This window comes from Acyrthosiphon pisum, chromosome A2, assembly GCF_005508785.2.
Source record: "Acyrthosiphon pisum isolate AL4f chromosome A2, pea_aphid_22Mar2018_4r6ur, whole genome shotgun sequence".
Classification (NCBI taxonomy): Eukaryota; Metazoa; Arthropoda; class Insecta; order Hemiptera; family Aphididae; genus Acyrthosiphon; species Acyrthosiphon pisum.
Genome location: NC_042495.1, coordinates 84471219 through 84483709, shown reverse-complemented (window position 1 = coordinate 84483709; position 12491 = coordinate 84471219). Strand labels below are relative to the sequence as shown.

General features: G+C 25.9%; 2 protein-coding genes across 3 annotated transcripts in view; one reads left to right on the top strand and one right to left on the bottom strand.

Annotated features, from left to right (window-relative positions):
• Positions 1-428: 428 nt before the first annotated feature.
• LOC100161434 (androgen-dependent TFPI-regulating protein-like) lies at positions 429-11721 on the bottom strand. 2 transcript variants are annotated; one of them, XM_001951246.5, is made up of 6 exons: positions 11429-11721; positions 6613-6785; positions 5356-5499; positions 4589-4806; positions 4355-4506; positions 429-824 (listed from the first exon to the last, which is right to left on the bottom strand). In XM_001951246.5, exons 2-6 carry the CDS (start codon positions 6775-6777, stop codon positions 775-777), a joined length of 729 nt encoding a protein of 242 aa, XP_001951281.1. In that variant the 5' UTR covers positions 6778-6785; positions 11429-11721; the 3' UTR covers positions 429-774.
• A 68-nt stretch (positions 11722-11789) lies between these two features.
• Positions 11790-12491, top strand: part of LOC107884465 — a 17221-nt gene continuing 16519 nt past the window's right edge. Inside the window, exon 1 of the mRNA XM_029490496.1 lies at positions 11790-11904. The gene's annotated coding sequence lies outside the window, so the exon portion shown is untranslated. The remainder of the gene's footprint in view (positions 11905-12491) is intronic.

The following is a 12491-nucleotide window of genomic DNA, read 5'->3' as shown; positions in this document are numbered from 1 at the left end:
TAATACTAGTTATTATAGAAATATAAAATGTCTTTATATATTTGGTAATTCAGTTACTATATATTTATAAATTATAAATATCATTAAAATTAATCAGGTTTAAAGTCTCTTGACTGTTTTCCATCCAAGAAAATAAATGAATAGTATTATAAGTCTTGAATTAGTAATAAACTTAGTAATACTTAAATTATCAAATACAAGATGTATTATAAATAATTGACCTGGCAGTTGTGATCTGCTAAACAGTTGACTTAAATAGTTAAATAATATTATGTTAATTTCATTGTATATAAAAGTTTGTATTTTAAAACAGAATATTTGTCTATAATTATTATAAACATTTAAAGTGTTTCAATTATGTACTACTATAATTCTAGTATTATAAAAGTTTAATATTTAGTATGTTTTAAACACAACTGAAAATACAATTATTTCATAGAGCATTTATTTTCTGGAATAACTGTAACAAAAACATGAACACATTTAAATACACATGCTAACAACAAAAAAGTATAAAAATAACATTATATACATTTAAAATAGTAGGTATAGGTATAATATACTAAATGCTATATGTATACTAAAAAATTAAAATTAACAACATTAATATTTATTATAACATGACATTTTGAATCATAATGTGCAAACTATAATATTACTATTAATAATAAATAAAATAAAATAAATAAATATGCGTAGTTATGAACATTTTATTAAATTATAATATTTTTTTTTTTTTGAAAAAATACATGATATTATTTGTACTATTTTGTATTAGGATGATTTCTTAACAGATTTTCGATGTCGTTTCTTTTCTTCTTTTCCTGAAAATAATTAATTTTTAATTAAAATTAATTATACTAATTTTCACTTTAACCATAAATTTCACAATGTTAAAATCTTGTTCTTAATCTATGGGAACAAATGTATATTTTACAAGCTTTTCTATCTATTTATTTACATTTTTAATTAACATAGATTTGAATTTATCATGATTTTTTAATATTGTTAATTAAAATCCTCATTTCTGAAAAAATTGTATCCAAATGCAACATGCAACAGCCCGAGACAGTTTAAGCTTCGTTCAGTTGTTCCTATAATAGAGCTAGAGCGAAATTCCTATCTACTAATAATTATAATAGCGTCCACGGTTTGTTGGCTGTAGGTGGTAGGCCCGAAGTGCGTTCGTAACAATATTGATTTTTGATATTTATAATATTGGGATAATAATATGGAAAAAAGGACCATCATTTTAATTATATATTATAATTTCATTGGAAGTTAAATGATACGATTTATTCTACATATCCAAACATTCTTCAATTTTTAAAAATTTTAATAACATTTTAAACGGGAACGCTTAGTTATATGATATTTCATAAATAATCAAGTCGATTAAATCGACTATAAAAAAATATAGAGGATTTAATGGAAAGCTATAATCTGATAAAAATTACAAAGACTCGGTTTAGGTTTTTAAGGCTAAAAAAATAAACGTCATGAGTTCATTCGAACATTGGTGTACAAAACCTTACTAAAAGTTTAGACAAAATATTATGTTTAAAGATTAAAATAAATTGTAAACGTATTGTACTGCTTCAGGTGATCATATTTCTGTTACATTACAATTTATCACTGTATTATACATGGGATGGAAAGGAGTTTTGGGTGTTCTTGGTATTTTTTTTTTATTATACGTATAAAGACGAATTCAATTAAAAAAATATTTTGATTTAAGTATATATTTATATATCATTTTTTTTAATGTACAATAACCCCTTCCATTGGAAATATCTCTGTACGTATGTCTTATAATATTATTATATTGCACATCTGTACCATTCAGAATACTTTTTAAGTTTAAAAAAGTTGAAATACGTCCTATACTCTATAAAATATATATAACATGTCCTATAGTACATCGTATAGATATTGATTTCTGAAAGACAAAAACTTTGATTATTGCATACAAAATAATATATTCATAGGTAGGTAATGCAAAAATAAAATAACTGTTAATTAATTATATATCATTAACATTATAAATTATAATATATTATTATTCAATGTCATTCAAAATATTTATAATGTAATTAAAATGTTCGATAAATCGATAAGATTAAATTTAATCATGAATATGTACCTACTAGTTATCACGCAAAATATTTCATACATCATTATAATAATTATAAATTATTTCAAGAATACCTTATGAAGGAATGTTCAGTATAAAATATTTATACTCAGCATTCATGCATCAAATTGTATCGAGTGACCAGTAGATATGATAAATTATTACATAATAATATTAATAGAACATACGGATCACTATAATTATATATTAATATATGGGTGAATACATTATGATATTATAATCTTTATATATATAACTCTATTGTACGTGTGTTGTGACTGAATTCCTCTTAAACAGTTGGACCGATTTTTTTTGTATGCGTTTAGGTGACGCCCCGGATTATTTAGATTCACAAATCATCCCCCTAGGTCCAACCAGGGGATGTGCTTAAACGGGGATTTAGAGATTTACGGTGGAAATGTTTGATTATAAATGATTGCCATAGGTTTTAAAACTATTATTATAATAATTATTGGTTACCGTGAAATCAGTGTATTCATCCAATGCATTTCATTATTTTTTACGCTATGTTTCGATATTATATGTATCGCAGTTACGTAAATATTGAGCGTATCATATACTCACATATAAGTACATAAAACAATGCCACGTCTTCGTGGACGAGGAGGAAATATTGGTCGACAGACTAGGAATTCACAATTAGTCCAGCCGTTTAGGAGGAGTTTAGTGACATACTTGGTATAACTTTGATACTTTAGAGTTAAATTATAAAATTACGTACAAACAGCACGGGCCCGCGATCTACCGCAGGTAGATTGCCAACCAGATAATATACTGCAGCGAATTAGAATTTTTATTTTAGGCAACAGAAAAGTTAAGATAAATTTTGAACACCATACATCGAATATTAAATAACGAATTTAACAAAGTTTAAGTCATATAGAGTTACTACATTTAACGAGAAACGAAGTGCATGGGATCAGCTAGTATTATTATATAATTATCCTGATCAATATTTGTTTTCGAAAAAAAAGTTTTTAAACAACTCCAAGTAGGTAAGTATTGTATCTATCATGATGATTTTTAGTGTTTTACTTGTTATTTTATTACAATGTAGGTATCTATACATTTTTGATACCTGATTTCTTGAAGAAAAATAATTTTACGAATATTAGGGTAGTAGTTATATTTTAAAAAGTATGTATTATGTTGTGTTGCATGAGCAATCACTAAAATTTAATGAATCAATAGTGATCTATAATGAACCATATTAAACATGATTTATAGTGGCCCATGATTGGTCCAATAAATATTATTGAACCATTAAATTAATCAATTTTTTATTCAAGATGCAACGCCTGGCATAAGCATTTACAATTTTAAATTATTGGCAATCAGAGTAATACTGCACTGCTTCGCACATCTTATATTATGTACCTATATAGGGAGTAGGGACGTCATATTTTATTTTACTAAAACCGAGACAAACATTTTTTGTGTAATTTTTATAGGAAAAATCTTATCAGTCGTCCACGACCAACCACCATTTTTAACATAGGTCCTATTATTTTCGTAACCGGAAGACCACACCATCCCACCAGCTACGACGTACGTAAATACGTTGGAAGGTAAAAAATTGTTCAATGTTACGATCTGGAATGAAAATTGAATTGGCGATAAGAAATAAGTAATAACAAAAAGGGGTCCTACTTAGGAACAGGAAAACCTAATGAACGTATTCGACAATAATAATATTAATATGGTCATCAAATCAAGAAAATAATTTTAAATAGATTTTGTCAGTCAATCAACTTGATTATTTTATCATTTATCAAAATAATATTGTACCTATCGAAAATGGTATAAGGTTAAAAAAATCTCGTTGTATAAAAGTTGTATTTTAAATGTTCTTTTATGTTTAGCGCTTCAGTAGGTTTAGGTACCTAGTACCTACTAAGTAATAAGAATAAGAAAATAATGATTATACAATAATATTAATATTACCCAATGTTTGTTTTTTTACTCTAAAGAATATTGGAATACTTTGAAGTAAACGTTATAGTTTTGACTACCTATTGATTATATGTATCATTAATTTTGGTAATTTATTTTATTTTTATTTTATTATTAAATAAAGCCTTGGCGACTATGGTTATTGGCTGTATGCTATTTTTATAATGAAATTGATAAATGTATGAATTTAACATTTATACATTAGCTTAGATATGTGAAAGATATACATTTTGGATTCGTACTTACCCCAGTACATGTTTTGGATGAATATACCAACAAATAAAAATGACATTAGTTTGAAAAATAAAACAGCCATAATACCCAATGAAATCGGGAAGCTAAACAGGCCGAACAAGGGGTATACCCAACGTCCTTTTTCCACGTACGTTCCCAAAAAACTAAAAATAAAATAAAATGTATGAATCATTATTTTTTTATTTTTTTTTAACTCTTGCGTGGTAATAACTATATTATACTTACACGAGTCCGTAGCAAATCCCGAATCCCAAAAATATCGACATTGAAGCTGTGACCGAAGGGAACTTATGTCTAGTAGTAAATAATTCAGCCAACAAAAGAGGTAAAATAATTGTGTGCATTCCATGATTTTGCCAATACGGTATGTAATTATCCACTATTTTTGGGTAGATAACTTCACGATCGTAAGCATACATTGCCCAAAATGTGACACAAACAAACTAAAACATAAAAATATGTATTTTAATAATAATAATATACTCAGCTAATATACCATAGTCTATAAATTATAATGTATATTGTTTAAAGTTTTAAAATAATTGTATTTGATGTTTTTCATTGTGTGAAAATTAACAAGAAGCCTGCAAACACCCGCTTTCATTAATTATTATTATTATTATCATCAATCATCATTACCTACTATAGAACATGGGCATATTAATATATTATAATATTTATATCAGAAATGTACACATTTATTTACTATTTTGTAGTTTGTACTAAATAACGAATAGTGATAAAACTATGTATAAATGTGACTAATAAAATATAATAATCATAATTACTAAACATGGTTATATCATACAATTATGTATAATACGATTATCAATATCGTTTCTATTCCGTGTTGAAATTACCCAATTAAATAATTAATTATTACTTTATAGTTCATACCAATAGGTATATTTATTATTTACATTATATTTTTTTTTATAGAACATAGATATTTTTAATTTTATATACTAAATAAATCCAAAAATATAACTTACAATTCCAGTTGGCAGTAATATCGACGAAAAACTCAGCGAGAGTATAGTTTGAAATTTCGAACCTAATTTCAACCAGTTGGGACCATTCAGTATTTTCATTAAATCATGAAACAAACAACCGCCGAAGAACAGCGTCTGAATAAACTGTAAGTTTTAAACATTATTACACTTCTTATTTATATAAGCAGATACCTATATACTGAGGGTATACCATATGTAGGCTAGGAGTCGGTAACCTGCGACTCTTTAGGATACGCCTCAACATCGAGATTATTTTTCTTTATATACAATTTTAATTATCATTTTTCTTCAAATTATATTCAGAATATATACGTTATTTATAATATAAATTATATATTATCTCATAAATATCAAATAAACGTTTATTTCTGGTTAAATAAGATGAAATAATAATATTGAAATATAGATTTCTTTAATATAAGACTTAAATTGTTATTTACAATATGGGTTAGGTATAAATTATTATAATTGTACTTACACCAATAACTACGACTACACAAAAAAAGCCAATGAGGCTCATTGAACATCTTTGTACATTTTTTATAAAAAAAAAGAGGTTCTGTGGATGTCGTTCTGCTGTACAGTAGGTTACAAGTGGGTCAATGGATAATGGATTGTATTAAACTTGAATTCAATGGTATAATATCATTGTATAAGAAAAACGATTCTAAGCGGAGACGGTTCGTCAGTCTGGATATTTTATATTGTTATTATATATTATAGCCTGTAAGTTGAATTGATATTATAAATTATAGTATTATAACATTATTATTTTTTATTCGTTTTTATGGTGATATAGATAAACAAAGCGTTAGAAATTAAAATCCCATTTTTAGCAGTTTTTCGTAGTTTGTCGGTGGTTTTTCTCGTGGCATTAAATAACTATTGAGGAAATCGAAAAATTATCTCTCTAAAGTATCATCTTGATCTAATTTGCTAAAAAATAAAATACTATATAAGTTGAAATCGAAGAACTCCTTTTGGTAGACATTTTGTATACAGAATAGAAATAAAAATTAAAAAAACACCATTGTAAAACCACTAGCTTCCTGGCTCCGCTCAGAATCTAAAATGGCTCTTCCCTACGAAAAGGTTACCAACCCCTATTATATGCTATAACACAAGTTATTACGCCAAGTGCTAACATAATAAATTATTATATTATAAATTATAAAAATTGTTGACAATGATACAAAAAATATAATAAACAAAAATCAAAACTATAATTTTAATTACTAGATTCCAATTGGTGAGAAACCTAGTTCCCATTTCATGTATGTCTCGGTACCTAGGATCCCAGTCGCTCTCTTTTTTACCACTGCCATTGTTTAAGAAGTTGTTCCAAAAGAAAACATACCACAAGCACGCGCCTGCGTGCAACAGTATCGGATAAACTGACATTTCAACACCTAAATATAGATATCAACACAATTAATATTATTTAAATAGCTTTAGCAATACAAATGTATATTGTTTCTTAACAGTAATGTTGAAATTTGAAAATGATCAATCAAATTTGTAACGATATTGGATCGTACAACCGTTTTCTATTTATATATTATTTTTTTTCGTTCCTTCATCATTAACTATTAAAGAGTATAGAATGTTTTAAAAAATATTGATTCGTCGTCTCCGCACTTGATTTTGACTTTAGACTTAATATAACGTTTTTTAAAAATAGTTACGAATATAACATCAATATTGTTTATAACTTTTAAAAATAATTTTGTTATTCTATCCTCTGTAGGTATTTTAAATGAACTTCAATTATTTCTTAAGCACCTATAAATTATTATTAGTATTTACCTAGATTTAATAACTCTCGGATAATACATTTTCATTTGTATAGATAAAACACCAATGAATTTACACATTTGTCATAGCTAATCGTAAATGTATTTTATGTATTTTATGTAAATGTAATATGTTAATGTATTTAAAATAGTTTGTTTTGTGAATAAATTAAGTTGAAAAAGATAAATATATTTTTTTTAATAACACATACATTTATCGAGACAATTAATTACTGTTTACTCTGTTAGTGAATATTGATACAGAATATTACCCTGTATAACATTATTATTACTAAAATATTATAATATTTAAGTGCTAATGTGCCATACTATAGTTAAAATGTATCGATTTGTGTAGAAAATAAGTAAATATTATAACAAATTGCGGTCATATGTGGAAAAGACATTGACCTCTGGCAATATTTTGATTTCATCATTCGTACAAATAGTCTTGTTTACTATAATAATATATACTTCAGGTAGGTATTTTCATTTGACCTTTGATATTGAAATAATTAACTGAAACCATTTGATTTTTTTTCGGTAGACAAAATACCTAACTACCTGTTTTTTCATATTATAATTAATTGCGAATTTATAGTTTTCTTAATTACTAGTACACATAATATGGATAATTGGATTTATAACAATCTTATATAGGTAAATAGTTATACAGTTTATTGAATAGTAAAATTGTTCTAATAAACAATAATAATGCATATTCAATGTTTCATTTATATGTTGACACTTTTATGTGTGCGATGATAGATTGATGTATTTAATATGTAAGATGTTTTTAAAACAAATAACATGATTAATATAAACACATAATTGTAATTATATACTGATAATATCATAATGTTTATGCCTGTGATCATGTTTATTTACATTTATTTCACATATTTTGATATTTTTAATAACATTATTAAGATAACTGTGTTGGTATCCTAAATTGTAAATCTTCTAGTAGAATTTTGTGGTTCAAATAATCACGTATTAATTTCGAGAAGACACATAATATAGGTACTTGTAAACATTTTTCTCACAAGGTCACGTTAAACCCGCAAACGAGACGTAAAATTTCATTAAAACATTATTGTAACACGTAATATTTAAATTATGTTTAAATTCACGAAGAATTAATATAATTAATATACTTTCTATTTTAATGGTACGTCGAAGAGGAATTTGATTCTTCGTGTCAATAATTATTGTCAACAGAGAAATATAATTATGTAACTTAATAATGAATTCGTTTATTTCACTATCAACATTACATTACACTAATTAATGTAAGCAATTGTATTTTAAATACCGAAATTCAATTATAACATCTATTATTCTATTGTATAGTATATTGTCATTACGAGAATAACTTAAAACTTAAACTAGTTTCGTATTAAAGCCGAACATGTTTTTATGTAAATATTAAGTGGCAAGTTTAAAAAATATATTATACGTATGTATACATAGGTATAAATAATACCTATGCGTAGTCCTAATGAATTTATATTTAATTTACTTAAAATTGCCAACAGGTATACAAATATTTTAATTTATTCAAACACAAATACAACGTAAAATAGGTATATAGTTCAATTTACATTTTACGCGCTAATATGATAATACAATATTATAAAGATATATAAATTGAGATATGAAGTAGTAGGTATTTGTTGCTCGTTGAAAACTTGTTTTTCTTTGTCAAGACTTGGTAATACTTAAGTGTTAATTTAAGTAACAAACGCGTATAATAGTGCAATGATACTAACAACGATTTTGATTAGGCGTATCATTAAAAATTAGCGATCATACAAGAGAATATTGTTTCTTCAAATTATATAAATATAAGTAATCATTTAAATTCAATACTTGCTTCATGAAATTTACCATAAAAGTAGTGCCTATAATATATATATTTTACGAATAAATATTGAATTAAAAAATATACCTAGTTCAACGTCATTATTATAGTACCTATATTAACTGGTAATTATTATGTTATGACATTATCACATTGATTATATAACATATATGTATTAATAATATGTATATTATCTATCTATATATATAAGAATCTAACTTGATTTTGGAAACGAAGGAAACCGGTTTGTTTGTTTATTTATTATTGTTATTATCATTATTAATTATTTATTTATTTGTTTGCACTTGCATTTTTCCATTTGAAATATATATTATTCATTGAACAAATAATTTACTGTTACATTGTTTTCTACTTTATCTCTATTTTATAATAAAAAGAATAAAATTTACCACTCCAGTTGTAAGATATATAATTTTCAGAAATTAGTAATAACAATAACTACAATATGTAATTATATTATATTATTTGTACCTATAGCCAAAAAATAGTCAAATGTTTTTAAATTAAATTATAAAAAAACAATTTCTTCCGGAGGAAGGTCGGGCAGCTAGTATATTATATAAATATAATAGGTATATTATATTAAATATTTAAGTAGTAAGTGTATATAGTTAACACTTATTGTCTGCAATTGAGTTATTTATTAAAATCCTATGATTTGGGTTAACTGATAATTGTAACATTTATCAAAAGACTGTTTTTATATGGTTCCGCATAGGTAATAAATAATCATTATAATGCAATTTTCTACGGGGATAATAATGTAGTGTAATAAGGGGACCCGGTGCCGGGTTTTTAAATTTTCCTCAGTTTATTATTTAATTAATTTGAAAACTATATTTTATATTTTAGAGGCCACTTTAACCGTTTCACTTACTCCAGACATACAATTACGCCTAAAACATTTACACCATTCACTGCCCCACTGCCCCAGACATACTTTTATCTTACTGTATTTTATAATATTATAATTTGCTACAGTGACTGTTCAATTTTAGGAAACCCTGGCTAGCCATTATTTTAAACATAAATAATTAGATCATCACTAAATTTAATAATAAAATACAAATCTATTTTAAAAATTAAAAATTAATAAATTTTTTAAATATTTTATTTATGTAGCATACACAGGTTGCAGAGTCTCAGGCCTTATAGAATGATCATATTTGTATAACTATTTTTTTATCTAAAAGAAAAAGACTTCCTACAGGCCTCATTGAACTCCGGCTTTTTATTTTATTTCAAAAATAGTGTAAAATAATTTGTAAAAAAAAAATTTTAATTGTCTTATTATTAAAGTTTGACATTAAATAATTTAAATAATTGTAAAATGAAGTTCAAGCCACCTGTAAAATATTACCCTCTATTAGTTAAAAAAAAATATATTTATCATATTTGGTTGATTCTAAAGGATAGGTTCATTATTCCCATTGAGTATATATTTTTGAGGACAAAATGACAATGGCACCGGGCGCCTTAATATATTTTATGAAAAAGTTATCAATATTTCAAATGGTTATGAAACCTACTAACCAACTGAAGGTATTTTTTTATTTTTACAATATTTAAATCTTTAACCAAAATATGTGCACAACTATGTCGTGCAATGGTTAATAGAAAAAAATACAATATATTGTGAGCAACTTAGTCCATGCATTTCTTCACCATCAGTTCTACAAAAACAAGAGTCAAGACTAGGTATTCGAACGATGACAATGTGTTCGGTTAATACCTACTTAATATATTATGTTAGGGTTCAATGAACTTAATCAATATTTTTGATGCACAATTAATTTAAGTATTTTATATTCTTAAAAAAGCGTGCATGGTTATTAATTTATGACGAATAAATTAATTACCACTGTAGAGTTTGACGGTTTGGCATAATATTACGCTTAACAATTGTGGATTAAACATTTACTGATACATAGATTTTGTTTTATTTAATGAATTATTGCTTGAAAACAAAATGACCTATAAGACGCGTATAGCAGCTACCCTATAGCATAATGTAACTATATTATACTAACAAAAGTATTTTTATTTGTATTAGCCTGTGAAAAATAGATAGGTTAATTTTAATGCGGTTATACTCGGTTTAAGGTATCGTTTTCAATCGTCAGTGCTGCGGGATACCCATAAAGCTATAATTATTACTTGATGTACCTATTAGAAATCTAAACTCTGAAGATATTATATGATATATTTTTACTATACATAATAGTTCGTAATTCGAATAAAATGTATTTATTTTTTATCAATATCCTTTTGGCAAGTATATTACCTATATTGCGTTACCTATAATAATATGTCTCGCGTTACACTATCAATATTCGAAATAACAACAATAATAATAATAACAAAATATTAATACCTGCGAGTGTATTGTAGTCGTCGTCGTCGTCGGTGCCGAAACCAAGTGAAAATATACCACACAGTATTATTAGGCCGGTGTCGGTGAACCGTGTTCGCGGTTGTGCGAGTGATCGTACGTCACTGCCGCCGCCGCGCAAACGTACTCAGAAGCAGATCACGTTCAGCCGCTCCTCTCGCGGTTCGTAAGAATGAGCAGTGGGGACAGACCAGTTTGTTGTGTAGTAGTCGTGTTGTGTGTGTTTTTTTAATCCGCGTCGGTTGATGTTTTATTCCGATTTAAACGCATCGCGCATATGCGTTTGCTCGTAGCTTGATGTACCTACCGGCTACGTGTTGCGCGTTTGTACATGATATTATAACGAAACAATTTGAAGGTTGTGTAAATAAGATATTTTAAGGAAAACAAAATATTTATAAAAATAAAAACCTAATCGAAATATGTGCCAACTTACATGGTAATAATAATATATCCGGGTAAGTAAATATTTTTTGTAAGTTTAGTTAATATGCTACATAAATGCATAATACTATAATAGTATATAATACTTATATAGTTATTAACTTATGATGACTTATAATATTATATTATGTTTTATGAGTTACGACTTATGAGTAAGTGTTAGAATGTTATATTACCTATATTCAATGGCGGGCAAGTTAATGAAAATAATTAACTGTGGAAAGTTGAGTTAATTCAATTAAATTACCTTCAGTTAAGTTAAAAGTTAACAAAAAAAATAAAATTTAACTAGTCAAGTTAAAAGTTAAGATGGAAAATAAAATTAACTTAACTCAGTTAAAAAAAGTTAATTTTTTTTTTAAGTCATAATATTCATAATTCATCAATTGCCCTAGTATTTTGATTTGTACGGACATTTACCAAGACGCTTAGCACTGTGCAAACATAAAACTTAAAATTATTATTATATTTCGTTGTTAGCAGATACTTATAAGTTATAGGTTAATTTATAAACTCTAAATTATACTAAACTTATTAGAGTCAAGAGAAGATATGAATTACCTATTAGTAGTAGTATACATTTTTACTGTAAGGTCTTCTA